At 44.5% G+C, this 27,898-nt stretch overlaps 1 protein-coding gene across 4 annotated transcripts; it reads right to left on the bottom strand.

Annotated features, from left to right (window-relative positions):
- Positions 1 to 8,834: 8,834 nt before the first annotated feature.
- On the bottom strand, positions 8,835 to 25,491 carry sema6dl (sema domain, transmembrane domain (TM), and cytoplasmic domain, (semaphorin) 6D, like). Of its 4 annotated transcripts, XM_012814790.3 has the most exons (19): positions 24,670 to 25,491; positions 20,117 to 20,279; positions 19,595 to 19,706; positions 19,359 to 19,419; positions 19,115 to 19,177; positions 18,887 to 18,988; positions 18,532 to 18,622; positions 18,120 to 18,239; positions 17,596 to 17,684; positions 16,763 to 16,980; positions 16,527 to 16,658; positions 16,217 to 16,372; positions 15,952 to 16,125; positions 15,547 to 15,687; positions 15,306 to 15,383; positions 15,151 to 15,209; positions 14,726 to 14,782; positions 13,973 to 14,140; positions 8,835 to 12,833 (listed from the first exon to the last, which is right to left on the bottom strand). In XM_012814790.3, exons 2-19 carry the CDS (start codon positions 20,226 to 20,228, stop codon positions 11,554 to 11,556), a joined length of 3,213 nt encoding a protein of 1,070 aa, XP_012670244.2. In that variant the 5' UTR covers positions 20,229 to 20,279; positions 24,670 to 25,491; the 3' UTR covers positions 8,835 to 11,553. The 4 variants fall into 4 exon arrangements, with proteins under 4 accessions (XP_012670244.2, XP_031425522.1, XP_031425523.1 ...); XM_031569662.2 differs by lacking the exon at positions 14,726 to 14,782; XM_031569663.2 differs by lacking the exon at positions 13,973 to 14,140 and having other exon boundaries at positions 24,670 to 25,490.
- Between the last annotated feature and the right edge of the window lie 2,407 nt (positions 25,492 to 27,898).

Genomic DNA, 27,898 nt, shown 5'->3' on the forward strand with positions numbered 1-27,898 from the left:
GCTGAATAGGCCCTTGGGTGAATGGAAGGTGACCTGTCATTGTTGGGAGTTGTATGGACTCGGGGGAGTTAGATGTTCCCTGAGCTGTCTCTGGCTGAATGGCTTCAGACCGCAGGGCACTGCCGGGCCAACTGGAGCTGCCCAAACAGCCCGTGCTGTTTGTATAGCTGGGCCGGCCCAGAGGTGAGGCCCTGGGGTGTCCAGCTCATTGTCTTCCCTGTGGTCAATAAGGACAAGCTTTGTTTCACCACTGCATGATGTGCAGGCTTGTTTTTGTGAAGTGGCGTGCACTGAAAGGGGTTTTGCGCTCTCTCTCTCTCTCTCTCTCTTTCTCCCTCTCTGCCAGTGTGTGCTGAGTCAGCTGTCCCACCGAACCTTGACCAAAGACCACCTAAACAGAGTGGCCATCTGTCCGTTTAGGACTCCAGGAGAGCCATTTGCAGAGCAGGCCTGTTGGAGCTTTGCATATGGGTAGAATGGAGTCCAAATGTTCCTTCAGAATGTTAACGTTCTCAAGTTGTTTTGTTTTAGTTTTGTTATGCTGGGAAAACCTCTGAGTAGCTTATAGTTGGAGAGAAACTGGGGTGGCAGCAGATGCACTTTAAGCTCACCAAACAGGACAAAAACTGTTTGAAAGGGATACAGGATCAGAAGCATGTCCATAGAACGGCTAACATGCATGTCCTGGACATTCAGCCTGTTTGGATGTACTTTATTGGAAATACGTGTTTCCCCTTCATTGCCATCAATTGAAGCATCCACTCTCTGTAGTAGTAGACCCCCAGTTTGTAAGATTTACTCTTTCAATAGCAATTCATTCTTTTTGTACTATTGATGATCATAATGATTGGGTGCATAATTAACCATCCTCTCAAGAGAGAAACATCCTAGAGGACAGTATGCCTATTTTGCAAAGTTGTCAAGCAGTTTGTGGCCAGTAAGTAGAGTCACTGTGATTGGACATTTGTTCTGAGTTGACAAATGTAGGGAACTCTGCTTTTCTTCTCAGTTCTTCGGAAGAATGTCTGTGACTTGGTTTTGGCAAACAATATTAGTTTGAGGGACTTTTTTTGAGAGAAAATTGAAATAATTTCAAACCATGAATACGATGCCAGTATTGTGTATGCGCAACCAAGGATGAGTTTCTCTGAAGATCTCAAAGAATTCTCCAAGATAAATGAAATATGAAAAAGGGAGGTTGTTCATAGTCTATCAACAAATACTTGCACACACATGATGTCTTTTGTAAAGTGAGACAATGAAAGGTTTTGTCACAGGCATATAATGGAGTGCATTGTTCAGGCGATACATATGGAAAGGAATGGATTACTGGCCAGTGAAGGTTTCTTTTGTTGAAATTGTAAGGGATATGTGGGCTTGGATTTAAGGTAGTACCATTCAGAGTGTGGGGTGTTTTCTTGTGCAAGAATGGATGAGCTTGTCCTCAGGACAACATCTGATACTAGCATAGCACTTGCTTGTGGGTGCAACAGAGAGTCCAATTCATCAACCAAAAAGCTGACATATTTGGTCAGTGTTGTGGTTTGTTTGTTTGCTTTCCCTTTTTGTGGTCAACAGTTGTGTTAATCCGAGAAGTTGGCGGCATGCACAATATGAGACAGGGCCATTGTAAAAGAATCTCAATGTGTTGGGCTGGAAATATGTTTTTGTTTTCTGCAAAACGTAAGTGATAGTGATTTGACAACAGGGAGTGGAACGGGAGGGTTAACCTCCAATATCTCCCTCCCTTGCACTCCTCCTCACAGGCCTTCATAGACAAACTCTATTTCTTTGTCTTTGACAGCCTCTCTCTCTCTCTCTCTCTCACACACACACACACACACACACACACAGACACACACACACACACACACACACACACACACACACACACACACACACACACACACACACACACACACACACACACACTCACACTCACACTCACACTCACACTCACACTCACACAATACGCACATGGACACACATAGACACTCATACATAAACATACAAAAAACAGCCTCAACCCCCTACTGTGGTAAAGATTTAATTTATGGCTAACCTAACAGTCTGGCCCCTCTCTGTGCAACCATGGTAAATCAAGTGAAACAACGACAACAATGCCTACAACCCAAGCTGGTCAATGTAAGACTGCAGGGAACAGGGGATCAATGCGGGTATAAGTAGAGGAGAGGAGAGGAGAGGAGAGGAGAGGAGAGGAGAGGAGAGGACTCCTTCTCCAGCCTGAGCACTGGAGCTGTGTTCACCCAACCGTTACCTACATCACATCCACAGGTGAACCACATTCACAGCACCACCATTGTTTGCAGACAGGTCACTTGTCACTATATTTAGTCAGTGATAAGCCAAGTCCTTTCAGTTGTGCAGACAAGGGTTTGCAGGCTGCTGGCATTTTCCGTGGAAGGAAAAAAACAGAGCTTCTTGCTCCGTCCCTGCCCGTACGTCTGAAATACAGCAGTACAAATCTCATAGTCTTCTTGAGTGTTAGCGGCTTCTCTTTGCTCTCACAATAGACATGATTGGCCTCAGCACTTAGATCTCTTTTCCTTCCTCAGAGGTTCAGCTCCTATCCTTCATGGGCCGCCATCATTTTTTTTTACTGCTTCCAGCTGAGTGGCAGTAACCCCATCAGCATGGCAAAGCCCCCCTCCCCTCACTTCCACCTCACTGGGCTAAAGTCAGTCTGTGTCCTGCCACGATCAAAGGCCTGCTATTCAAATTCATGACCTTCTCACACTAGTGGGCAGGGCCTCAGAATGTGAAAGTGCAGAGCCCCTTCCTCCACCACCTGATGTTTTCTTCCCTTTCTCCTCACTGAAGATGAAAGATCCTCACGCTGTTCACAGTCCGTGCACCTAGTTCTAAGTCGATTGTTATTGTCCTACATTTAGATTTCGAAGAAATGTTTTCATTCTTTTTTTTTTTTAACCCCCAGTTGCTGGACTGTTTCTGTTGTGTGTAAAACTTGGTTAAACATTGAAACGGTCTTTGCAGACCAGAGAATGAACACAAAGCTCTTTGTTTTTACCCATGTTCCACACTGCTGTGTACCGACTTTGTGCAATCTTCCGCCTGAGGAAGGCGCAGGACAGCTTTGATTTGAGGACTTTTCATTTCCCCATGTACAGAGCAGGCATCAGCATGTGTAAATGTATTTGGGACTGGAAACCTCATCTGTAATTGAACCCCTGGGTTTGGAGCTGTTGTTAGTCAGTCAGCACCCCTCTGTGTTGAAATGGATCTGTCAGGTCCCAGTAGCTGGAGAGTAATCAGGCAGAACAAGACAAGCCAACTCAGATTAAAGGACAAGGTTCCGCCAGATATAGCAAGGGCAGGAAGTTCTTTCCAAGGTCAGGAGATGCTTCACATTTGATGTGTGGACTCAGCCAGAGCATGAGCATGAGCATGAGACGTGACCAGACCACGTGAGAACGCTGGGTGAAAGGCAGGACAATCCCCCCATGTGATAGTATGATGATGAACCTTATGATGCGTTTGACTTTTATTTCACTTGGAAGCTGTTTACGTAAGAGCTCTTGCCCATGCCAGTAACTGTGGTCATAGATTACTGGTACACATTAGAAGCCTCTGCGCCAAGGATATCTGCATATCTTTCAAAAACTGTTTAATGTTGGAAGCTTTGTTGGAAATGACCTTGAAATTTAAAAACATATTTATCTCTATTTGTCTACTACCCAGTTATAATTACAACTAGTACAAATATTTACTGTACTCGTTGGAGTAATGCCTGATCATTATTGAACATCAATATTCATTAACATTTAGTTTGAGGTGTTGAAAAGAGGCAGGGATACAATGATCCGATAAGCACTGGATCAGCAAATATTTGTCCAAGACACAATTGCAGGTGGTCGGTGCTCTCCGAGCTGAATTTGGACTGAGGCCAGGCTTTTGAGAGCAGAAGAAGTGGAAGCTCATAAAGAGATGTGTGCTCGGTCAACGTTGCTGTGATTTTCAGTGTGATGTCATTTTTTTGAGTGTCGAATTTCCGGAGACCGCTTGACATAACGGCTTTTCTCATTATAAAAGCCCACTTCATGTCTCTGGCAATCAGAGAGGAACAGCAATAACACCGCCGTCCCCTGCCTGCATGGAGCCCTGTCACACAGAGTTCAGCAGACACACACTCATAATTAAGAGTGGACACTCCCTCTGTGCAGCACCCCTAGCTGCCCCAAAACAGAATGGCTTGCCCCCCCCCCCCCCCCCCCCTCTCCATTCACCTCATCTTATTGGGTGAGATGGAGCTGTTCCTCTGTTCCTCACAAAAGGCTTGGGAGGCTGAACTCTCCCCTGCCGATTCCCCGGTGAAAGAGCTCTCCTCAGGCAGGCTTATAACAAGGCCAGTCTCAACCTGCGCTCGACCCTCCCCCCTCCCTTGGTTGCCCACTGTCACTTTAACTGGGTTTCAAATCCACCCTGGGCTTTTGAAGTGCTTTTACTATTTGCCAGGCCATATGACAGACCTTTTGCCAAGCATAGACTTGTGCAATAAAAAAAGAAAAACACTCTCCAAGAACCACAACACATTCACACACTACCACACTTCTGAGTATGTGCCACTGTAGGACACCAAAACAATGTTTTTCGCTCCAACTGACCGATATGTTTCACCATTCCTCAGTCCCTCAGTGCTTCCTGTACTTGTTTTCTCTCCGGAGATCGCAAACCCTGCCCTGGTTTACAAAGTCATCCTTGTTGGGATTCTCACTGGCACTGCCCAGCAGCAGTCAGCCTGCCTGCCAGCCCCCTCCCCCTCCCCCCCCCCCCCCCCCCCCACCCTCCAGCTCGGGGAGCCTGAGGTGAGCTTTCCCCCTGGCACAAGAAGGGCAGTGTTTGCCCAGCGGACGGACGCGGCAGAGGCAGCTCATCTCAGTGCTGCGGTCATTACCCATCGATCCGTGCGCCCTGTCTTGGTCACAGGAGGCCTTTGTGTGTATGCCTGTGCATGCCAAGCCCACTATCTCATCACTTAGCTCAGTGGAGGAGGGGACGTGGTCAGGGGGTGGGAGGATTAGGAATATGGTTGTGAAATAGCAATATCTGAAATGCATTTGAAAATGGAGTCATTTATTATTTTTGTCAAGGATTTTTGTAGAAAGTAAAAGTAATGTATTTGTATATAGCTAAGTGCTAAATGATTCATTGAATTCAATTCTGGGATGCTGGGATGCATTAGCCATGAGAATAGGTGAAATCCTTTTGTCATCCCTGAGTCAAAGTGACACATTATTCAAACGAATGGAGAAACAAGCGAACTGAGAGGTCCTGACATGGACTCATAAAACATGACAATATAATTTGGCCTTTATTCATGCTCAGGTGAGCCAACGCACACATGGTCATTTGTCTCGTCTCATTGCCTGAGGAGGGATGGTAATGCTTTATTATTATTTTAAGCTTGGCCTGTCAGAAAAGCAATAAGCATCACTGCTGTTCTCTCTCCTTTGCCAGACACACCTCTCCCTGAGCTGGTGACTAATACCAACCCTCCTGTACGGCAGGCAGTGAAAGCACTTGCGTGCAAGACTGATGATTAGGTGTGTTTCCACATAATGGCCAGGCTGCTTCCCTCCGCTCTGGGGGCTTTCCCGAGCCCCACCCCAGCGTTGGAGGGCCCCAGGTGGGGCCAAGTCACGGTAGCGTGTGCCTACCAGGCGTGCTGCCACTCGCCTGATCCTCCATAGAGCTGACAAAGGCCTCCTCATGAGAATCGACAGCTAAGCACCTTTCCCTGCATCGACTGGAAGCATGCTGGCTGTGTGGGTAGGTTTCAAAAAGCCGCATTAGACAATTCAGTTTCCCTCCTCTCTCTCCCCCAAGTCCCCGCACTGGGTTATTGTTTGTTGCTTACTGCTACGTCAGCAACAATACTCAACAGTAATGGAAAAGCCCTCCAAACGCTCCCCTTATTTTTCAAGCTCAACACCCAGTCAAGAATGCATAATAGAGGTCTGGAAGGAAAGTCATATGCATTGTAGTTCAATGAAACTTTTTTTCTGTGAAACTCACTGATTGACAAGCAGCCCTTAAACAACAGAGGGTTGGAATATTTTGCATAATAGTTTGTGTTAAGGTCAAATTTACTGGATACGAAGCAGGAATTTCATTTGAATTGCATTAGGGTGAAAATGAGCTTGAGTCCAGCTCTGGTGGGAGTGTAAGAAACTCTTGTGGAGTACTTGTGTCCTTCTGAACTTGGGATTCTTATGAAACGTATCATTTGTTTTCCATCTTTCATTTACTGTGCTTACGGTGCTGTACAGCTATGATATTCATGTAGCGCAATTTAATCAAAGTTCGTGTGATCATGAAATCAGAGTCACATTCGTGATTTAATCTTTTGTCGAAACACTGCTGCCTTAGTGGGAGACGATGCCTAGTGCTCTGAGTGATGTCTTGTGACAGTTTGCCAAGCTAGGAGAAACAGCTGCTGTGTGCTAAGGTGCAGAGAGGCCATTTTCTTTAGCCGTGAAAAAGTTACAGAGGCGGGGGCGGGAGGCGCATGATGGACAGAGGAGAAAAGGAGAGCCGGGGATTAAGTCTGACCGATAGGAGGTTACATGAACTCAGGGCAGTGGTTCCCAATTGGCAACCCAATTTATGCTCTTACTTAAATCCCAACTGGGCAATTCCTCTCCCTCACCCTCAACCTCTTATCTCCTTGGTTTGGTAATGAAGCTTTGCGCTCTGCTTATTTTGTCAGATTGATTGAGCTTGGCTGAGAGAGAGAGAGAGAGAGAACAAGCCTTGTTTGTTATTTTCATTAGTTCTGTTGGTTTACTTTTCAGAATCTATGTCCATATGGACTTTCTGTCCTCTAGTTACTAATACTTTTCTCAGCGGAGCTCAGAACATCTCCATCAACATAGACAGTTTTTTCTTTCTCTTTGTTATTTCTGTGGTTCTGTGGTTGCAAGGACTTGACTGAATTGGACTGAATTGAATCATCTGCCTATCATGCTGTTTTTCTTTCCGTAAACCCTTAATTAAAATGAAGGCACCCAAATCAAATTATTGGATGTATTTGAAGCGCAATTTGAAGTCATTTACTATCCCGTTGAATGTTTATGCTTGAAAAATGTCTGTGTCTCATAGCTTCCTTCAAAGCGCAAACTGCTCTTAAGTCAGCGCTGTTCAAGCTGCTCCCCAAATAGTAATTATGCTTTACCTCCCAGATATTCTAGACAAAAAGAACAGTCATACATGTGCCTCACAATTTTCTGTGTAATTGCTACCTTGCAATTGCCTTTAAACCTTTGAAACTTTCTCAAGGCCTAGATCAGGGAGGATCACGGAGGATCACGGAGGGTATGCCTTAGAGCTGCCCTGCGCCGTAAATGCAGGACCAAAGCTTGGCACTCTTAATGGTTTTTCCCACTTTTTTGTTGTTGTTTGGTTGCTACCAGCAGTGATTATAGCCATTTAATTATTTCAGTTTGTGTCACGTCTTCTGTCCTCTCTCTGCCCCACTTGAACTGGGAGGCAGCAGGGGTCTGGATTTGTTTTAAGGCTTCATTCACTCATCCCCTTTGCACCCTTTCTTCCCCCAGTCCTCTGCTGTGTTTGTGTCACATCCCCCTGGTGAAATGCAGAGGGGGTGAGTGCTGATGGTTTGAATGAAAGCAAGCAAAGCACCGTGTGTTTGCCCGTCCCCTTGTTATTTATCCTCTGATAGACGAGGGCCCGATGAGGCTTGCATTTGAATCAAGACGTCCCTGTGTTGGCCCCCCTTCAGCAGGCCAGTGACATGGGTTGGGAATGTGCCACTATTGTGTGAAAGAGGAGGAGGAATGGTGGGTTTACCAGCGTTTGTGAATTTTCAATGCTCCCTGGCAAAAGCAAATGAAGGGCCACTTGTGCCAACATGGAGATGGCAGGAACGACACACAAAGGCAGCTTGATCAAACATAGAAGAAGTTCAGCAAGGATAAACAGAGTAGAAACTGCACAAAGTGTTACTGCAAGCAAATAATGTTGGTTGTTTGCTGTGGTGATTTAGAAGAATACTTGCTTTTCATCAAGGCTCTGCAAGCCATTTGCAGTAAAGCCCTTCCCAATAGGCAACATTATGGGCCATAATCTTTCTTGATGTGGTCCCTAACTTGTTTGGAGTTAAATCTGACTGCTTCTACCTCCGCAGTGGTGGTGAAAATGACCTGCTGATGGATGGTGTCCTCATGGACATGACATTTTAATGCTGAACAGTGAGAAATGTCCCCACATGGAGCGGAAACTAAGAGCCCATTAAACAATGCTTTGTCTGCAGCGGTAATGACAACACTATGAATCACGGCAGATAAGCTGGTGGAGCTTGCAGCCGTGCTCAGAAGAAATGTCATTCTTCAGTGGACAGTGTAATTACTGTACGTTCAGCCATTCACGCAGTTGCCTTTGGCGCGGGCCTGTCCCTGCTGCTGCAGTCTCCCATACCTGATCTTATCAGCCAGCTGCGCTGGACCCCACTTCTGAGCAGCTGTAGAGAGGAGCAAGCCGGCCAGATGTTGGCCACTACGGTTACAAACGACTTTGGAAACTTTCCCAATGCTATCTGGAGTGCTCGACTCTCTACTGGCCTGGAACTTCAAAACAAGACAGTGTCTAAAAATAAAGCCCCCCCCCCTCCCTCACCCGGTCCATCAACCTCAGCTGCTTCAGAATGATTTATGTTTTGCTTTTTAGTATCACTTACTGAAAGGTGTGATGGTGTGAGTCATGTGCCTGGTTTTTAAATGCGATGTGCTATTCATGCTATCAGATTAGCATTATAATTACAGAGGGAAGTACTCATCTGTGCAGTGATATTTTATTTCAACTATACATGCCGTGTTAAAAAAAATCAACAAAAATATCCTTAAAACAAAGAACATAACTATTTACACATTCACAGTACAACTTTACAATATATCTACACGTTAAAATACTCTGTAAAACATACAACTGTATTCCAACTGCCAAATCGCACAGTATTGAAAAATGAAAATTCAACCAATCTGGTTTATTTGCACATACACTGAAATAAAGGCTTGGATTCAGATTGCAACAGAAAAACTCCGATTCATATTGCAATATACAAGGCAGCTTATCATGACACTGTTGAGGATGGAAATCATGTGCAGCTCTCAGTCAGTACAAAAATGTTATATTAGCAGATGATGACATCCAACTGAACAAACAGGCAATTATTCAAATACAATCATCGCTTGTAAACAAAATGAAACTTTGGGCTCGTACAGGCTGTTGACACCTCATTCTCGATATATACTGAAAAGCAAGATATTGAAATTACTTGGTTTTATGGAGTAAAACAAAAAAACACTGAGAATGTTTCCTTTTTTGTGTTACTGTCTTTACTTAATTTAAAAAATGTATTTTTAAATCCTCAGATGAGAGTATGTTGGTGTACATCCCACTGTCATAATACATTCACCATGTGGAACCTCAGTGTTTCAAATTAGCACCCTTCGAAAGGCTGTCATGAAATGATCAGATTATTCAGATTTTACATCCTGAAATGGAATGTTTGTCACTAAATGGACTCTTATATCCCAATAACTGCAGTTGAAGTTGTTTCACAGGACACACATTTGTCTTTTGCCAATCAAATTTGTCAGATTGTGGAAAGATTATGATATCTTCAGAACCAATTGAGCATGTCTAAGAATTACTCTTTGAATAAGGCACACAATGCACAGATTTAGGTAAACTTGCCTAAAAATATTAATATATTTATATTTACAACATTGTCATTACCGGCATGACAGCGCAGGACACCTTGGTATATGTTGCAATGATTGTACAATATTCATTCAAATGAGAGAACTACAGAATATTTACTACTGTGTCTAAAGTAGTTGTTAGACTGAGAGCAGTGTTGGCCCTTTGACTTTGCAGCGACATCAATGCAGTTATGTGTTGGTTCCCAAGACCACGAAGAGACAAACACTAGTGACAGACATGCATTTTGGCGTTCATGTTGGTGCTGAACAACTCTGTGGAGCTTTTGAGGTGACACGGTACGTAAGCTCAAGCAAACCACACGGGCAAATACCATTTCATTCTCGGAATGGGCTGCGTCAGAAACACTATTAATATATTTTGAAGGAATTTTATCATAACTATTACTGTCTTTACTGTGCATTACCAATAATGTATAATTAAATGCCAGTAATACCAATGAGAAATTGTTAAATACTTGGGAGGTAAATAAAAGAGTACCTGTTGTTTAAGGCAAAATAATATGTAATAACTGATTCAATAAAACGTCCTGTTGTTCATTCAGTGCCCAGTGTCAAGACTCAATGGCAAAATTCACCAAAAGCTTTTTATGCAAAAAATCTTAACAAACAAAATCAATAGCATGGCCTATGACAAGACATGTTATTTGTTTGACCTGTTAGGCCATGATTCTGGTTTTGGATGAGAAGATACATTAAGCATTTCCCAAACCTGCCTTCACGTTGTTAAGATTTGCCTTGCTAGGCCCTCAGCGGTAGTGCACCACTAGGCATCCAGCATGGTATTGTGCTGATGCTACCACTCTGTACTTCCACACAGTTAAGAAACCAAAATGCAACCAAGACAAGACAACCGGAGCCAGAGGATTTCAACAAGCTTGGAGTCCAAAATACACAACAATGATCATTTTCATTTCAACTGATAGCAGCAAAGTGTTAAGTAATTTCCCCAGTGAGTTAAAAACATCAGCTGTCCAAGTAGGCACCCTGGACATCACACACACACACACAGAAACTCTTGATTAATGTCTGCACTTCTACATCCACACAACTCGTATTAATGTACCTTGAAATGGGATTCAATTGTATGACATGAATGACTTGGTCCTGTTTACAGATGACTGACTGCAAAATGAATTTAAGTGCATCCTTTTGTCTGTGAAGTTGGTGCACACTAGATAGCCCACGGGCGCTACCTACTCTGCACTACTGAACACTAGCACTTTATTTGCTCCTCCATTGTGCCTGTTATTCCACACGTATCCTTCGCTCAGCTTGATCTTGCTTCAACCACATACATTTTTGTCTCTTACTTTCGTGAAGTTCACATTGAATGGGAAGACAGAGCATGGCGGCAATGAATAAATGAAAGCCATTCTTCAAGTATTCCCGTGTGTCATAACTTCAAAATGACCAGGACAGCCAGGCTGTACAAGATGGGCCACCGGGATGCTCCATGCCGCAACCCCGGCCCTGGCATCCAACGCAGGAGTGCCACTGAATACTTGGCCGTGCCTCTTCTCAAGGTCTTGAAATGGAAGGCTCTCCCAGCAGGCTGCCACCTGTCACTTGAGTTGTGAATGGTGTGAAAACAGAAATGACAACTGGTGGACATACCTAGAGTAGCTTCTTTGGCCACTTGTGAGTTCCCTTTTTTCCCGAGTGTGCTGAAGCACTCGCTGGGGAACTCCACCAATGCCAGGACACACCTGCACAGGCCTACCCTCTCACCCCACCGTCAATCAGTAGAGTGAAATCAAAATCAGTGTCAAAATTAGTAACTGTATTTGTTTACCACCCTCATTTGTGTAGTCTGTGGCACAAAGCCGTTGGGTTTGGGGGGCACATCGGGCTTTAGTGAAGGTGTCCTCTTTACACCCATGCGGGGTAGTGAGCCATGCCCACTGTAACTGCTCTGTCGGGACACGGAGGGCTGCGGGTGCATGCCCATGGGAACCCCGTGTGAGTCCATCCTCGACGGAGGGCTGGGAGGCATATGCCCCCCCCTGTTCAAACTGGGCTGCCGTGACACCGACACCCCATTGGGAGAGTTCATGTTTTTAGGCAGAGATGAAATGGAATGCCTCTGTGAGGAGCTCCGGTGGTACACCCGTTGCCTCTCCAGAGTGTTCATCATCCCTGTAGGCGTGGTGGGAGTGGTGGGCACATCCACCCGTTTAGTTGGGCTGTTCCTGGGAAGGGACGAGGAAGGAGAGTACAAGGAAGCCTCCCGGCTAGGAACTTTTGGCGGCATTTCCGTCATGCTCACCATGGGGTCAAGCATCAAGTGCTGCCTGGACCTCTGTGGCATGTCTGCAAGAATAGCCTTTGGTGCACCGTTGCTGTCATTTAGGTGCTTTAGAAGATCGTTTAAGGTATTCCTGGCATCCACAGTGCGGCGTTGCTCCTTTCTACTTGATTTAGAAACAGGCTGTTCAGTGTTCTGAACTTTCCTTTCAGAACGCGGCATTTCAGCGGTGCTGAAGGCAGACCGTTGGTCATGGGTGGCGTTGGGGAGAACAACAGCACTGGGAATGTGGACATTTCCAACCACGATGTGTGGCGGAGGGCTCGAGGAAAATTCCTTGCGGGATCCATTGATCTTACAATGGGCCTTCTCCCACTGGTTCTTTATGGGCTGCATACTCTTCTGCTGGAGGACTGGGGTAGACTCCGGTGTTGGGAGGGCTGCCAGCTCTGGTGGCTGGCTGCTTAGTATCATTGTCTTTGTGTCTTCACTAGGAGGCATGTCCTTCCCGTTGCTCAGGAGATTGGTGTAAAGCTTTGGGGAGTCGATGCTGGGCTGATACTCCTTAACTGGGCTGTCGAACAAACCATTGAGCTTGGCAAAGCTGCCGGTTGAGTCTGAGCAGGACTGGGCAGACTCTGCATCCTTGTGGATCTTCCTTGGCTTGCGTAGGAAAGCATCGCGGTAGCAGTAGACCACCATTCCGGCGATGAAGGCACCCAGCAGAAAAGCACCGAACACACAGGTGATCAGGATGTTCATGTGTACCATCTGGTTGGACTCTCCTGACTGAACCTCCCACACACCTGGAACACACATCACGTAGTGTAAGTTTAATGAAATAATTTACTGTAAAGCCTTCAGATTCTCAGTCTCATTTTGTAACACATTGGAAATGCATGGACTCTCTACCTTTCCCTCCCCCAAAGGTATTTGTCAATTTTCATTCAGAGAAGTTTTATGAATCGGCCTGGGAAAGGATGTTACATACACCGCATTTAATTTTGCTTGTGCATTATTCTTTTATAGAAAGTAGAGATAGAACAAGAGGAGGATTAGTTGTCTTTACTAGAGGAGAAATTGTTATTTTCGAGCAGACATATTTAAGTTGGTTAAATACTGTACCTTGACTTAACGTTTCATTACAGATTCTGGGTTTTGTTCTAAATGGCATGCATTTTAATAGAAAAGGTTGGTAGTATTTCCCTTGTTAATGGAAAAGACTGCCCTCTGCCAGAAAAGGGAAAATAATGATTAACCATTGTGCATCGAGAGAAGAAAAGGGTTGTCAACACCTCCTGGTTGGTGTTTCAAAGTCTAGGATTTGTTAGTTACCACAGACATTCGAAGGAGTTAGTCATCATTGGTGCGAGAACTGTTTTCGAGCAGTGTGAGTTAATGTCAAGATCCGCAAAGGTGTCCTAATTTCCCAAGGTTAATAGCGTCATGGCAGTGACGGAAAAAAAAGGCAAGTGTACAGAAAACTAAGGTGAAAGGAAACAGGAACAGACATGAAACCCATCAAAGAATATTTATACATGGAGAAAAGAACCCATAAAACAGTGAAATACCATGAGGATACATAAATCATAGACAAACAGTGAAATAGAAGAACAAAGAAAAAAACTGCCATGTAAGCTGATGGAAGTCCTGCATAGCTGCTTTGCTATCCTACTGCTAACGACTGTGTGTGGTGGGGAGCCAGATGGCATGTTGTAAAGTAGGGTTGGCCTTGTAAATAAAATCTCTGTGGCATACATGCACTTATTTTGAATAGGACACTTTGGCTCCCAAATGTTCCGTGTCTCGCTATTGTGATGTGTGTTGTGCTGCTCAGTGTGGCTAGAATAGCATGCTCTCAGGGCTGCTGGTCCACTGTCAGTGGGGCTCGATAATGGCAGCTATTAGTCAGGACTCCATTCAGCAGAGCAGAGCTCTCCCTTACCCTCCGGGACACCTGGGAATGAGTCAAAAGAATGGGAAGTGGCTGGGTCGTCCTGGAGCACAAATTTCCTTGAACCAAAGAGTTCAGGTTTTTGTGTGGCAATGATTTTGGGTGAGTCTATGGGCTCAGAAGCCTTTGGCGTGACTGATGGTGATGACAACTCCATGTCTGTGGTGGCAAACAAATTGTCAACAAACGGGGTCAGACAGTGGGCAAAGCATACGGTTAACAACCTCGTTAGTAGGCATGGGTCATGGTCATTGGTTAGTTAACAGAATTTTTTTAAATAATGTATGCATTTTTGAATTGTTAAAGGCAACAAATACAAAATAGCATTGTTGTATTCGTCCTGAGAAACGGTCCGAGTGCTTAACCATTAACTGTTTTTGATGCCAATTACAATGAGCAACATTCATTTCGCAGACATAATACAGTTTGAAGGGGAAAAGGATCAGAGTTCTCATTTGAAAGTGGAAAGGAGAGGGGGTGGGGCTGGTCATGAGGTGAAGAGGGCATAGTCCAGGTGGGTGATATCCATGCAGGAAGTGAAAACAGGAAGAGGTGTTATAAAAGGTTTCATAGGTGAAGAAAAATGACTCGGACGCTGATTGTCTCGGGTGGCTGTGATGACGAGGTGATGAGGGATGAAGAGCAATGTTAGGGGGCTGAGGCCAGCGGCAGAGGAGGAGAGTGGGGTTGGAGGATGCTGAACTCAGAAGGGGAAGAAATCAATTGAAGGAAATCAAAACTAACCAGAGGTTGGGTCGCCATATGATTTGTAATCTGGCGCAGATGTAGTAGCCAAAAATTCTAAAGGAATTAAAGGAACAGGAAATCAGCATAAAAATAATAATCTAAAATCATAGAACACAAAAATAAAAAACGCCCAGTGTTTTAGTTTTAATCAAAAAGTCGTTAGCTGAATTATCCTCTTAGTCGCACCCACTGGGGAAAAAAAAGTTTCCTGTGACAAGCAACTGTTCCAGTCTGACAGTTCAGCTTGCTGTCTCTTGTGCCAGCACTGCCTGCTATGTTTATGCATTACATGTGCCATTAGTACAAGGTGGCTGCTTGATGTGTGTATTAAGGCTGAGGTGTGTATTAAGGTGTTACTAGTGTGACGTTTGCAAGCTAATGGTGTTTGTGAGCATGAGTATGGATGGCCACTGGAATCTCACCATGACAGTCACCAAGTCGCGTTGTGTTGCCATATTCCACATCTTGTTCATAGCCCGTGCTGTAAATTTGGACAGAGGGGGGAGACATGAGAGGAATGCACATTCATTTGGCCATTTGTTTCTCAGCCATGTGCACAGCAAGCTCAGCTACTTACAGGACTCCTGGAGGGATCTTCTCACAGGAACCCTCAGGCGTCCATCCACAGTATGGATCCCGTGAGGAGATGCACGACCTAAATCACACGAATGTTTATTAACCAAACAGTGCAGAGGCTTCTCAGCGAGAAATCTTGTAACAAATCCTTTCATTATGTCAAAAAAAAAATGGTTGCTGCCAATTGAATTGTCAAACAGGTGTTCTTCATATGCGGTCAAGTCCAGATGTATCAGACTCACTTCTGGCAGGAGCTGTGGCGCTCGCAGCGGCTCAGGGGGATGCGGACCACACAGGTAGAGAAAGCCACGTACAGCGTGTGCGTGTCCTTCTCCAGGTGGAATGACAGAACGCGCCGGTCGTCCTCATTGCTTAATAAACACCTGGAGTGAACGTGAGCAGAGGGTGAGACAGATAGGGTAGGGAGGATCAGACAGATGGACTGACACACCATTATTTCCAGTCCCATCAAACAACACTGTGAGGTGTGTCTTCCCTGCCTTGCTGCCCAGCAGTGACGTAACAGAACATGGTTCAAACAAGCAACAGGGTAACTAAGGGGGGGTGCTTTGTCAAGCAGTTCTTGGGAATTTTCTAAGAGGATGACTAAACAGGAGATAACAGGTGTGAGGAGGAAGCCCACATACTTTGCCGAGTTGAAGACGTCAATCTCCTCCAGCAGCACACTGTCATTAAGAGAGAAAGGGGACGACTTGGCAAGGACTTTGAGGACAATGCCAGCCTCTGAGCCAATGAAAACCACTGTGTAGTTCTTGTTGGGTCCTGCTTCACTGTCGACGGCCAATGCTGTCAGTCTGTACCTGCAGAGGAACAGAAAACAGACATCAATATCTCCCCCAGGTGCTTAACCTGGTATCTCCTCCGAGAGATGGCGAGGGGGCGGCGACTTACCTCACTCGTGTCTTGGTGAACCACGGCTCATCTCCAATTGAGGGCACGGCTGAATCCATGAGGGGGTGGGACTTGATGAACTGCAAAGTTTCATCCGGAAACTCCATGGAGGTTTTGAAGGACTCTGCTTGACCATGCCCCGAACAGCAGCCGGGCCTTAAAAGGTGAGAGGTGGACAATGCACCAAAAAATAAGTTTGTGCCCACTGTGCATTCTTTTGTGCCTAAATGGTGCATACTGTATACTGAGTTTTCATCTCAAACCTATTCTCTCAACCTATTTGAAATAGTCACTGCTGTCAGACCCTCACCTTGGCTTGGGCAGTCTGTCTTCAGGGAAAGGTGTCCAAACTGAGTCTGGTGTTTTTTGCTCCTTAAATCTTCCTCTAAACACTTTCTCGATGTCTGCCATTGAGAAAGCGCAGACTGCAGAGCCCGGTATGCTGTTAATGTGGACGAAACACAATAAAACGTGTTAGATTCGACAAGTTTAGTGAAGGTGATTCAGATCCTCGGCTATGAAAGAAGCCGGAGACACACTCCCCACCTGTTTAGCTGAGTAGTGAAAACGCCAACGACTGAGGGGACCCCGTTGATGTCAATGATATCCGTGATGGACTGAAGGACATCGAAATAGAAAAAGGACTCCCCGGGGACGGAACAATTCAGGCGTGCCTTCACAAACGAGGTCCAGTGCTTCTCAAGCACTCTCTGGGATCCACCAATGTCGTTCTTGCATATGCGCGCCACACGGGAATACACAGCCTGCGAAGACAGCACAAGGCAGAGAGAGAGAGAGAGTCCAGAATCAGCAGTGGGAAAACACTTCCATGGTTTGAATAATACATCTCCACATGCTACCGCCTTCCCCAACACGGGAAGAGGGCTTCTTTTACCCTGAGGCAGCAAACAAGCACCATTTCAGCTTCCGCTTTCAAAAACGGATTCTTCCAGTTTGGAGAACTAGAAGCATACATTTGCAGTATACCGTTTGCTTACTAAGCAAGGACAAGCTTGACTAATGGGCTTTAGGCTTGAAATTAGTCAAGTGTTACAGGTTTAATAATTTACCAGGCCAAATCTCCACCCCAGTACAGGTGTCATCCCCCGCATTAGTGCGACTGAAATATTTATTAACCTGTGGTGAAGCGAAAGCGCTTTAAATCTGACTAGCAATGCGCTTGTGATGTATTGGTAAATTTAAACCAAGCTCCAGGGGGTAGAGTGTTTTTGAATACCTGAGGGAAACCATCTATTATCAAGACGACTTGAGGAGTGGGTGCACATGCATGGCAATATATTCACATATATTATATGAAATAAATCAAAGAGTACTGGATCCTCATAAAGTATGCAGTCTTAGTTTGAAACAAATCATACCTTTCCCAGGTTGTTGTGTTCGGCTGCTATTTCTCTGTAGAAGAAGTATACATAATGGCCGTATTCCACTGCATGCAGGAAATGTGGCTCTGGAAAAGAGGTTTTCATATAGTCAATGACCTGTGCTACATTTTTGATACAGCATTTTCAGTAAGCTCAGAGTGTCTGCGAGTTGACCTAGATTGTTTGACAGGATGCTGTGCTGTACACAAAGCAGACATCTTTATTCTGAAGGGACAATGTACATGCAGGTTAGTACAGGATAGGGGCTAACCTCTGGAACCAAAATATAGGTAAAAACTAGAGCCACTTTTGTGACAATAAATCATCAAGCACCCAGTGTCAGCAACACGTCTCTGTCTATTTAGAGACTATTCAATCTTAAAATACAACTTCTCATTTTACAGAGGGCTATGGAAATATGAACAAAGGAAGGTGAAATACATTGAGCTCTGTTTCCCCTCTGCTGGCTCTAAATGAATAACTAAGTCAAGATTATTCAGGCAGTAAACCAGTGTGCTTACCCTTCAACCACTTGGAGTCATATTTGATGGTCCTTAGGGCGGAGCCATCCCCCATGCTTCGGTAAATAACAGCGTCACTCGCCAGGAAGTCTGCCACTGTAGCCGAGTACAACTTCCCATCTAGAAGGACACGCACAGGGTCACTATTTCATTACTTGGTTTGAGACTCCTGACAGACACCAAACAATTTCTTTATTACAAAACAGGTTGTGCTCTTGTTCACTGACAGGCCCAGGGCCTCTGTTGCCATGGATACTGTTAGTACACCACTCGTTGGGGCCACAGAAAAATGATGATTAATGTCTGTGATGGGGTGCTCACGTCGCCCTTTAATTTTCAGCCTGAAGCCCCCCACAACACTTGAAAGAGCCATTCATCATCCTGCCTTATTATTTAGAGGGGTCTTTCATACCAGCAAAGAGGGCAACGTTGGTCTGCTTGGCATCAAACGGGCACCGGGCCAGGCCGCTAATTTCTTCCCCATCAAATTCCAGGTTATCCAGCTGAAAGGGAACAGAGCGTGTATAAACAGCCGCGTCTTATCTCAGCCTCACATTAAACTACAGAGATGTTTCCAGTTGTATTTGTGCCAGACAGTTTGTTTGCCAGGCACAAGCAGTGTTTAGCTGCATGCAGTCCAACCCACACAAGGCATAAACCAAAGCATAAATGGAGAGCTGGGACAAAATGCCCCCCGCTGACGATGACATAGCAACATGTGTGACTAGCGGTTTGGTGAGAACAGAGCATCCTCTGTGATTACTTACCCTGTAATATCGGCACATGGGGTTGAAGCCATTTGTACCGCATATGAAAACCAGATCATCGTTTCTGGGGACGAGCACTTTGATGAAATTGTGACATTCATCCTGAGGGCCAAAAGTGATGGGAGAACATATTAGCCACTAGCACAGTCAAGAACTGAAGGTCTAAGAGCCTTCTCAGATTCATAAGGCACGTAAAGCACTGAGGAAATTAGCCATCGCGACACTTACTCTGTGCTTTCCTTTCAAGGCACACGTCTCCCTGTCTGCTTGGCCCGATCTCCATGTTAATTTCTGTTATTTTAATGGTGGGGAAAAAAATGATTAACACGCTCTTCAGTTTTTTCAGTCTCTCATTTATGAGCTCTTAAACTTGTAGTTTATGAGTTTGTTTAAACACAGAGACATGACTGTAAGCTTGACTGCAGTAAGTGCATTTATGAGTAATAATACTTAATGTAGTAACATTACTTACTCTATAAGGAATGATTTCATTCCTGTAGGATTCTCGAAGGCTGACCAAGTAGACCTGGTCTCTTTAGGAAAGAAGAGAGGCAAACATGAGGACCAAAAGGTAGCCAAGAGTAATGAGAGTATGGCCCGTGGTGTGACATACTTCAGTTCTACCGATCGATGCTGCCAGTATACATTACAGTCTGGGCATTACCAGATCCAATATCATCAAGGATTTCTCTCCCCCTAAAGACGTACCTGCCAGCGATGAAGAGGGTGTCTTGGATTTTTGTCATCAATTGAAAGTCCAGTCTGTGCTGAGATTCATTGCCTGAAGGGCGGCCCCGGAACACTGGGTACTGCCGTGTATCTGAACAAGGAATAAGATGCAGCATTATTTGGGATTACTGGGCCACACAATCAATAGCATGTATTGATTGGTTGTATATATGCCATGTATAATGGCTTTGAAGAAATCCCATGGTAATGTCATGAAAACTGGAGCTGCAACCTAAATGCATAATGCTGTGTCTGCAGATTTCTCTCTTTTGTCACAGCAACTCATGGAAAAAGATCATATCATATATGACTCCATGCTGACTCAACGTATGGATTTAAGTTGTACTGGGAGTCAGTCGCTGACTACTGGGTATGTCAATACAGAAGCTAGCTCAAGTCAAAATGCCTACAATCAAAAGGCCGCCAAAGGTCACAATAGAAAGCATAGCTTCTGGCAATAAGCACATGCCTTTTAGTGTTTAGTTAATAATTGATACTTACAGTGGTAGTCAACCACATCGATGGGAATATTGTCCTCTGGAAAACTGACAGCCTCAAGATGTGATGCCATCAGCAGAACAAAGATGAGGGGAAATAAAGGTATGCTGCCCATGGTTGACACAGAAAGTGGACACTTCCTGTTTGGCAAAAACTGTGATGTTACCTGAAAAACACAGAAACAACAAGATTATGGGATGGTACGTTGTGCTTGGTATGTTGGTATGCTTGGTAAGTGGTGGGGCCCACTGTTATCTCAGTGTTACTCTAGCATGAAACACATCCTGCCCTCTCTCAAAACACTGTGCAGAGGACTTTGACAGTCAGTGGTGACTCAGAGCCATTATTACATCTGGTCCTCACAGGAAGGGCAGATTATTGAGCAGCAGGGGTGCTTGGCAGACAGGAGGCATATTACAGATACCCTTGCTGTTTGGCACAAGGGCACCCCATCAGCTTCGTTTCAATTGTTTATTCTTCGCCACCCAATCTAGTGTGTGTTTCTGTATCATTTGAGACGGTGTGTTTAATACTGCAGTTGTGGCGCTGGACATATGTGTGTATGAAGGGATGTTCACGTTAGCATGCTAATTGGCCACACACAGGCTAGGCTTGGAAATGACAGTCATACCAGCGCTGGGGCTGGCCAGTGTCCTGGAGAGACAGTAGTTATAGACAGCCCTGTGTATGTGCATATTAATGAACGATGTCCAGTCAAATATTTATAAGGGAAACAAATTATTCATGTGGGCTGAGCCTGAACGGATATAAACAATTCACTGGGAGACAACAAACAGCCAGGGAAATGGATTAAGCGGCAGCGTGCGGTGAGCAGAGAGTCGAGCACACGGGCGCCAGAGTGCCTTTCCTCTCACACACGCACACACTGGTATTGACACGTTTTCAATTAGCCTACACTGCACACCTGCTCCAAGGCCATGCTAGGCACAAACTGCCAATATCGAGATAAAGGGAGCAGAGTTGATTAGCCATTCTGTTGCTTTTTAATGGGCTGTCAGTATGAAGGGGCTTTGTTTCCATGTGATAGCAGTAAAACATCCAGCTGTATGACTTCCTTGTGACTGGGTATGCGATCGTGAGGCTGTGTGAATATAACTACTTTCTGATAAATGAACTGCCAGAAACTCTGAGCTATATTAGTGAACAGATTGATAGGGATAATGAGCCTTCACCCAAATTAGTTCTGTCGATTGAGAAATTAAAGACTCTAATGTCTGGACAGTATGCAGATTACAAAAGGGCAGGCACGTAGTATTCTCTCTTGGGTCGATGCATCTGAAGGAAATGCTATAGTTTTAATTAACAAATGATATCTGGATTTCCAGTTGTCTGTGAATAGCCCCAGTCAGCAGTTTTCACTGTCTAACCAGTTTATTGTAAACGGTGATGTCCTTGCAAAACTTTCTGTATCATAGACCTCCTTTTCAGGATCTTTAGCAGCCTTTAACCATTCTGTTACGTTCTGCCTTGGAACTTCCCTATATGCTGTATAACCCCTGGAAATGAAATGAGTGTTTTCACTGAAGTGAATCATATTCCCACCAGACAACTAAAGCACCCAATGCTCACTGATCATTATTCATGGGAAAGCGGAAAAGAGCTGAATACACATGTCATTGGGCTGTAATTCCCTGCCACAGTGCATTAGAGTGCCAGGGAGGGCAGAACAGTTTTGCCCAGGAACTTAATGCAAAGCAGAAACAAAAGGACAACCAAAGGTCAGAGATCTAAAATTACTTCAGCAATCTACAGCCAGCGCAACATGTTTTCGATTGAATGTCTCGGTACGGTTTCTCATTCCTGCCCTCCAGTGTATGAGCCTCGACAAGTTCCAGGACGCGAGTAGACCGCTAGTCACGCAACTTCTTACAATTTAGCATCCCCCCCCCCACCCATACTCTCCCTGTTATTATAGGGTTTTTGAATGTCCTACAATCACGCACTTTGTCCACTGATGTTGTTGGCTGGGTTTCATTTTATTATAAAAAAAAATATGGGAATGGGGGTCGTTGGCTCACAGGTTGTTTCAGGAAAGTTTGCCTGCGGCAGTACATGGTCAGATTGTGCCCTGCAGCCAGGTCTTACAGGAGAAATAGGGCCAATAAAAGCCTGCCACACAATACAAACAGGTGTCCCTCAGTCCCCCCTAACAATGAGATTGCTAGGATTAACCAGACGGAACAACAGTTGTCAAGCCTTTGGTCCATTTTGGTGGCACTGGGTAGGTCAATTGTGTTACATGCTGTGCCATAAAGTCTAAGACCACAAAATCAGATAACTTGTGAACTGGACACTTGCTCCTTCTCCGCCTCTATCTCTCTCTCTCTCTCTCTCTCTCTCTCCCTCGGCAGTATTGTGGAGAACTCTTGGCACTCCCTGAGGCGTCTGCTGGGAAGAGGCTGTTAAATTGGATGAACAATATTACGATTTCATCCAAATCTGTGCTTTTACAAAGCAATCAGAGCCCTCTCTCAAGGGGACAGTGATATCTGATGAGACCGAGACCTCAGCAATGACAGTGAAAAGATGACTGCTTTTCAGCTTCGATGACAATAGTGTATGGTCCTTAGGTATTTATCCAAAAAGGATTAGATGTGAGGAGTTTGAACTTGTTGCTTCGGAGTGCACTGAGAAGGAACCTGGCAGCGCTGATCCACACCAGCCCCAACCCCACCCCTCCCTTACCTTCGTGAGAAGGATGAAACGGGAGAGGCCTGGCCAACTCAGCTGTGTCGCGGCTTTAATTCCCCCATAAAGAGCTCTCTGCTGCAGGTGTGGCTTGGAACAATAGGGGCTGGGGGGCCGGGAAGCCTGGACAGAACACAATGGAGCCCCCCCTCTCCCTGCTCTGAGGGTTAACTTGAGCTACTCTAGCCTGACGGCGCGGGCAGCGACGTGGAAGAGAGCTGCTGCAGTGGCCAGCTGTGTTGTTAACAGGCCAATGATCATCGTGGGGGCTGGGGATGATTATCCTGCACTAGCACCAGCATCCTGTTGTGGTCAGGAACAGGTTTGTTGATGATCTGTTGCAGACTTTTCAGACATCCAGAGAGTTGGCCAACACATGCCATCAGTCCCTAATAAAGGTCATTTGGGAAGAAATGTGAAATAATGCCAATGTTGGGAACCATTCTAAACTCTTTTGGAAAGAATATGTTTACAGACTGGACAGAAAATAATGGCCGAACTCAAACATTTTATATATTAAAAAAGAAATGGCTTGGACCATAAATTGGTGTAAATTGTTACACAATTGTTTTAAAAGTTTAAAACACATCTTACACTGTCTAATTATCTAAGCATTTACTTCTTTGATTTCGCCTATTAAGATAGTACATGTATTGATATAAACAAATTTCAAAAATAATTTGATTGAATGCAAATGTTCTGCTGACATGACATGAGATACCTGTCACTCAGTGATCTAACTCAATTTGCATTTCAGTTTGGCAAGGAAACATTTATGCCTGTGACTGGCATGACAATTCATTTATATTATAGTTATAGTACACAAAGTGTGTTTTTTCTACACACATTCGTAGAATCCTATCCCGGAAACATTGACATACAACCTTTTTGTGCAGTAAGTAAATGCATTCAGAATTGATCCGTGGTAAATATTTCGTGGTACATTAAATGCGTTGGCCAACAAAGACGTGAGAGCTGCATAAGTGCCAAAACAGTAACCCTAATGGATTTGCTGGTAAATTGATTCTCCGCTAATGCATGACTACGGGGCCAGATTTAATGAATGCAACACTACAACCACCAACGCCTATATCCATTATTATTATTATTATTATTATTAGACATAGTCAACATGTTCTCGTATTAAAGATTGGAGGGTCAGTTATTCCTTATCAGTGGGAGGTGGCTACGCTAGTATATTCGGAGGACACTTTTTGTACCTTGCATTTCGTTCCCTCTTGTAGTTTGCCTGGTCCGCGGTATTATTTTCGAAAATTAAATCTATATGAATTCGCCTCTGTACGTATATAGCTCAGTTTACTTATTAAAGTTAGAAGCACAGCCGCTCATCTACTCGACACAGCTTAGAGGTGTCCATTTAAACCCTAATAAATACATGCGCTGAATCCACGTCTGTGTCCTTGATAAAAAAATTAATAGAAACACGGTTTTGTTTCACTTCAAAAGTGTCCAGTTGTTTATTTTTAATATGCATATATAGTCCACTACTTAGGTTACAACGAACCATTTACAAACATTAGCATAAGCTATTGTCAATGGTTATTTGTGGAAGAAGTTTTTGTCCACCTCTAGCTTGAACACAACAGCCCCGGTCGTTTCATCGGAATGAATGTAGTAGCCTCGTAGCAAGATTACTACTTTTATTCTTGTTGAGAGTTGGCCATTCTCAAGGCATATCATGCATGAAAGCAATTTAAGTGTTATAGTATATTTTGAACGGGGTATCTGTGTAAAACAAACTGGGTTATAGCCTTCGCGATAGACTAATGTACTATATCGCTATCTGTTTTGCTTCCCCGAACCAACAAGAGTCAATAATTGCCTACCTGGTTTCCAAACAATCACGGAAGATTCTAGCGGGTCTTCATATCCACAAAATACATTCCCTAGATCATATGAACATCCATTCGGTAAGTTAAAATGATCCCCGTCCATTGTACCACCACAGTGACTCCATTCTCGTCTGTATCCAGTTGAAAACCTTAGCAATAATTCCGATACGAGGCAAAAGACGCTCCCGAAGACTACTCCGTCCTTGGGACCGACTCGAAGCTTTGTGATCTTCAAAGCTCAACACCGATCAAATGGCACCAAGACAGCACCCTCCCCTGACTCGACCATCCCCCCGTAACTTGAAATCACGGAGGAAAACATTGTGCCTATGCAATAAACTGCTGTATCATTTGTTTCCAAATCCAAATGTATCGTAATGATTAAAGGGTACAGTAATTTGTCTTAAATTAAAAATGTACAGTGAACGCGCAAAATATCTAAATGTACTATACACAAAAATAGCTTGGCCAGCTGGATAGGCTACTATTTTTGTGCATAACCACTACTCGAAAGCGCAGTTAGCATAGAGCGCTTCTGATCTTGTGATTCCACCACTTGCGATATTCGGAAATCTTTATCTCCTCACTTCTATACATTAACTGTTGTAATGAGCACGAGCATGAACACGTCTATGTAAAAACTCACCTCATCTGAAAGTATTTTGTATCCTTTGTGTATTATAACAAATCCAAACAAGAAGCCTGAAGTCTAAGAACTTCTCGCAGAGCAGAGCAGTGCAGGCTTGGAGAAAAACAAACTAATGCACGGCAAACGCTGTAATTCGATCCATTCCCTGATTCAATCCATCAAGCGAGCGGTCCGGTGCCTACCAATAAGCCACACTCTGCCGCTAGTCCCGCCCCCAACCTCTTCTCCTAGGCTTGGCTAGATGTGGATTTTGGCTGCGTTCCCCGCTCCTTTTTTCCCAGTTTTGCAGTAGAGAGGCCCCCACATCTTTGGTGACCCAGCGGTGCCCCACTCCACTCCAACCCCATCCCCCATCCTAAGTAAGCGGTTGTTAAATCTTTTCAACAGAGCTGTTTTCAGTTGGAGGGAGAAAAGCAGTGATCTACAGAGAACCCACTCTCTACAACATTCGAACTCCTGCAACCACATAAAAACCTTTCATTTATTTCAGTGCAATCCTAATTTTCTGCAAATTGAACCTTTTCTTTTTAAAGAAAACTCTGTGTAGTCATGCTGTTCACTCGCAAAGGTGATTAGCATCACTGTTATGAATCCTTTTCAATGAGAAATGTATTAAAACATTTTGAAGTGTGACCTCAAACTAACCTAAAAAAAGTCCACATACATTATATATATTCAAAATAAAAAACATGAAAAAACACACTCAAGCAAGTGCATGCAAGCACACACACTCACACACAAACATTGGCTACAAATACAATTGTACTCTGTGGAAAGGAAATAATTCTTACAATTTGTCCCATTAACCCAGTTTGCCACTGGAAATCACATCAGGGGGATGCTCAGGCGTCTGCTGAAGGCCAGCTAAGCGAGCACGGGGTGATTGCAGGCATGGAATTATATATTCTGGGGCAAAGCTGTCTGAACGCTCTGTGTCTCCCAGATCATCTTTTTGTGCCTGAGCTTTTGGGGATGGATGAATAGGAAAATAAATAAATTTGTAACAATGCAATAGAAATTGTAAACCATCAAGAAACATCATCAAACATATTCAGAGGCATTTTTATGTATTTCATAAATGTGCAAACATAGCCTTTACATTTGAATTACTATTTACATACGTTTGAGTGTGTTTATTTTTGTCATAATATTAATATATCTTCTTGTGCTATACTATACTACTAGGGATATAGCTCTCAAGAACTGACCAGCCCTTTGCGCCTCATTAGGAAAGCACCCCATCACAGATGTGAGAATGTTCTTGCCTGCAACCCCCTCCCTCTTCGCCTGCCTTCCCATTATTGATCGCCACTTAAGACATTTGCATCTGAATGCATTTACAGGATGCTTTTCTACCTGGGTCCACGTTGACATTAGCATCCATTGTTGAAGTGAGGTGTGAAAGTCCCATTAAACCTTCATAAAACAAAAGGCAGCTGTAGACATCCAGCCTCGTGGCGGTCATCTGTTTGCCCTCCATCCCACGTATTCAATACTCCTGATTATCTAAAAAATCTGCATCAAAATCTATACACGCTCACGCATTCAGAGCAGATATCTGAGTGGGTCAATTGTGATGTGGTGGTGGGTGTAGATGGATGATGCAAGGACAGGGGACCGTGCTTGCAGAGCTCTTTCCTGCAGTCCCCAGGGGAAGTGTGCAGGGCTGGGGGGTGACCTTCGGGGCTGGCAGGCCACGGCCTCTGGGTCTGGGACAAGCAGCGAGAGTGGCGAGCTGCGCCCTGATTTACTGCGAGGAATGCCACCGCAGATGGCCCGGGGATGGGAATCTCAGCAGCTCGGCACACGTGTGTGACAAATGGCACATATAGGGCCAGCAGCATGCCAGGAGGGGCCTCTTAATCAATCAGGACTGGCCTCTCTGGAGCCACTCGGTCCAGTCCCTACCACCCAAATGGACACTCACTCACATATCTGAGGGCATAGCTGGGAATCACTTACACTTCACTCAGTAGTGTGTAATTATTTGTTTTAACAACTGGTCGCCCACTTAAGACCTGAGGTCTATGAGAGCAGGGCAGTATAGGGTCGCTGTTGGACAAACTGCTTCTGAGTTTTGGAAATACTTGGCAAGTTGTCATGTGGACATTGATGTTATCTTAAAAGATGTCAGAGACTTTCTTACGGAAGCTTGTCAAGATGTGTCTCAATGGAATAGGAAGTGAGTCGGTATTGTGAAATCGTCAGCTACGTCAGAGCTGTCGTATATCTGTCGTGATCTCGTACTCATCGAATAAATGTTGTTTTTCCCGGACCACTCCGAAAAGCTTGCGTGAGCAGTAGGTGTGTATCACCTGTTTCTCAGTGATTCAGGCTTTAATGGTAAACCATTCACTGGGGCATAAACCAGGTCGAGACAAGTCAGAGCCCCACCCATGTCTAAGGATACTTACTCATTGCCATGTACAAAGCCCTTATATTGAACTCAACAGACAACTCCACAAAGACAGTGACCTTAATTGTTGTTTATCCATTTATCCCACATAGTTTGACTGTTTTTGTTGCTCAAAATGGAAAATTACCTTTAGTCTTTTGTCCCTCTACGACGTAATG

Source organism: Clupea harengus, chromosome 6 (assembly GCF_900700415.2).
Source record: "Clupea harengus chromosome 6, Ch_v2.0.2, whole genome shotgun sequence".
In the NCBI taxonomy this organism is placed as follows: domain Eukaryota; kingdom Metazoa; phylum Chordata; class Actinopteri; order Clupeiformes; family Clupeidae; genus Clupea; species Clupea harengus.

Coding starts and splice junctions, on each gene's coding strand:
- sema6dl (XM_012814790.3), bottom strand. CDS start 20,228: ATGGGCAGCATACCTTTATTTCCCCTCATCTTTGTTCTGCTGATGGCA. Junction 18,989..19,114: donor CCTTGAAAGGAAAGCACAGA/GTAAGTGTCGCG, acceptor TTTGGCCCTCAG/GATGAATGTCACAATTTCAT. Junction 14,783..15,150: donor GCGACTTGGTGACTGTCATG/GTGAGATTCCAG, acceptor TAATTCCTTTAG/AATTTTTGGCTACTACATCT.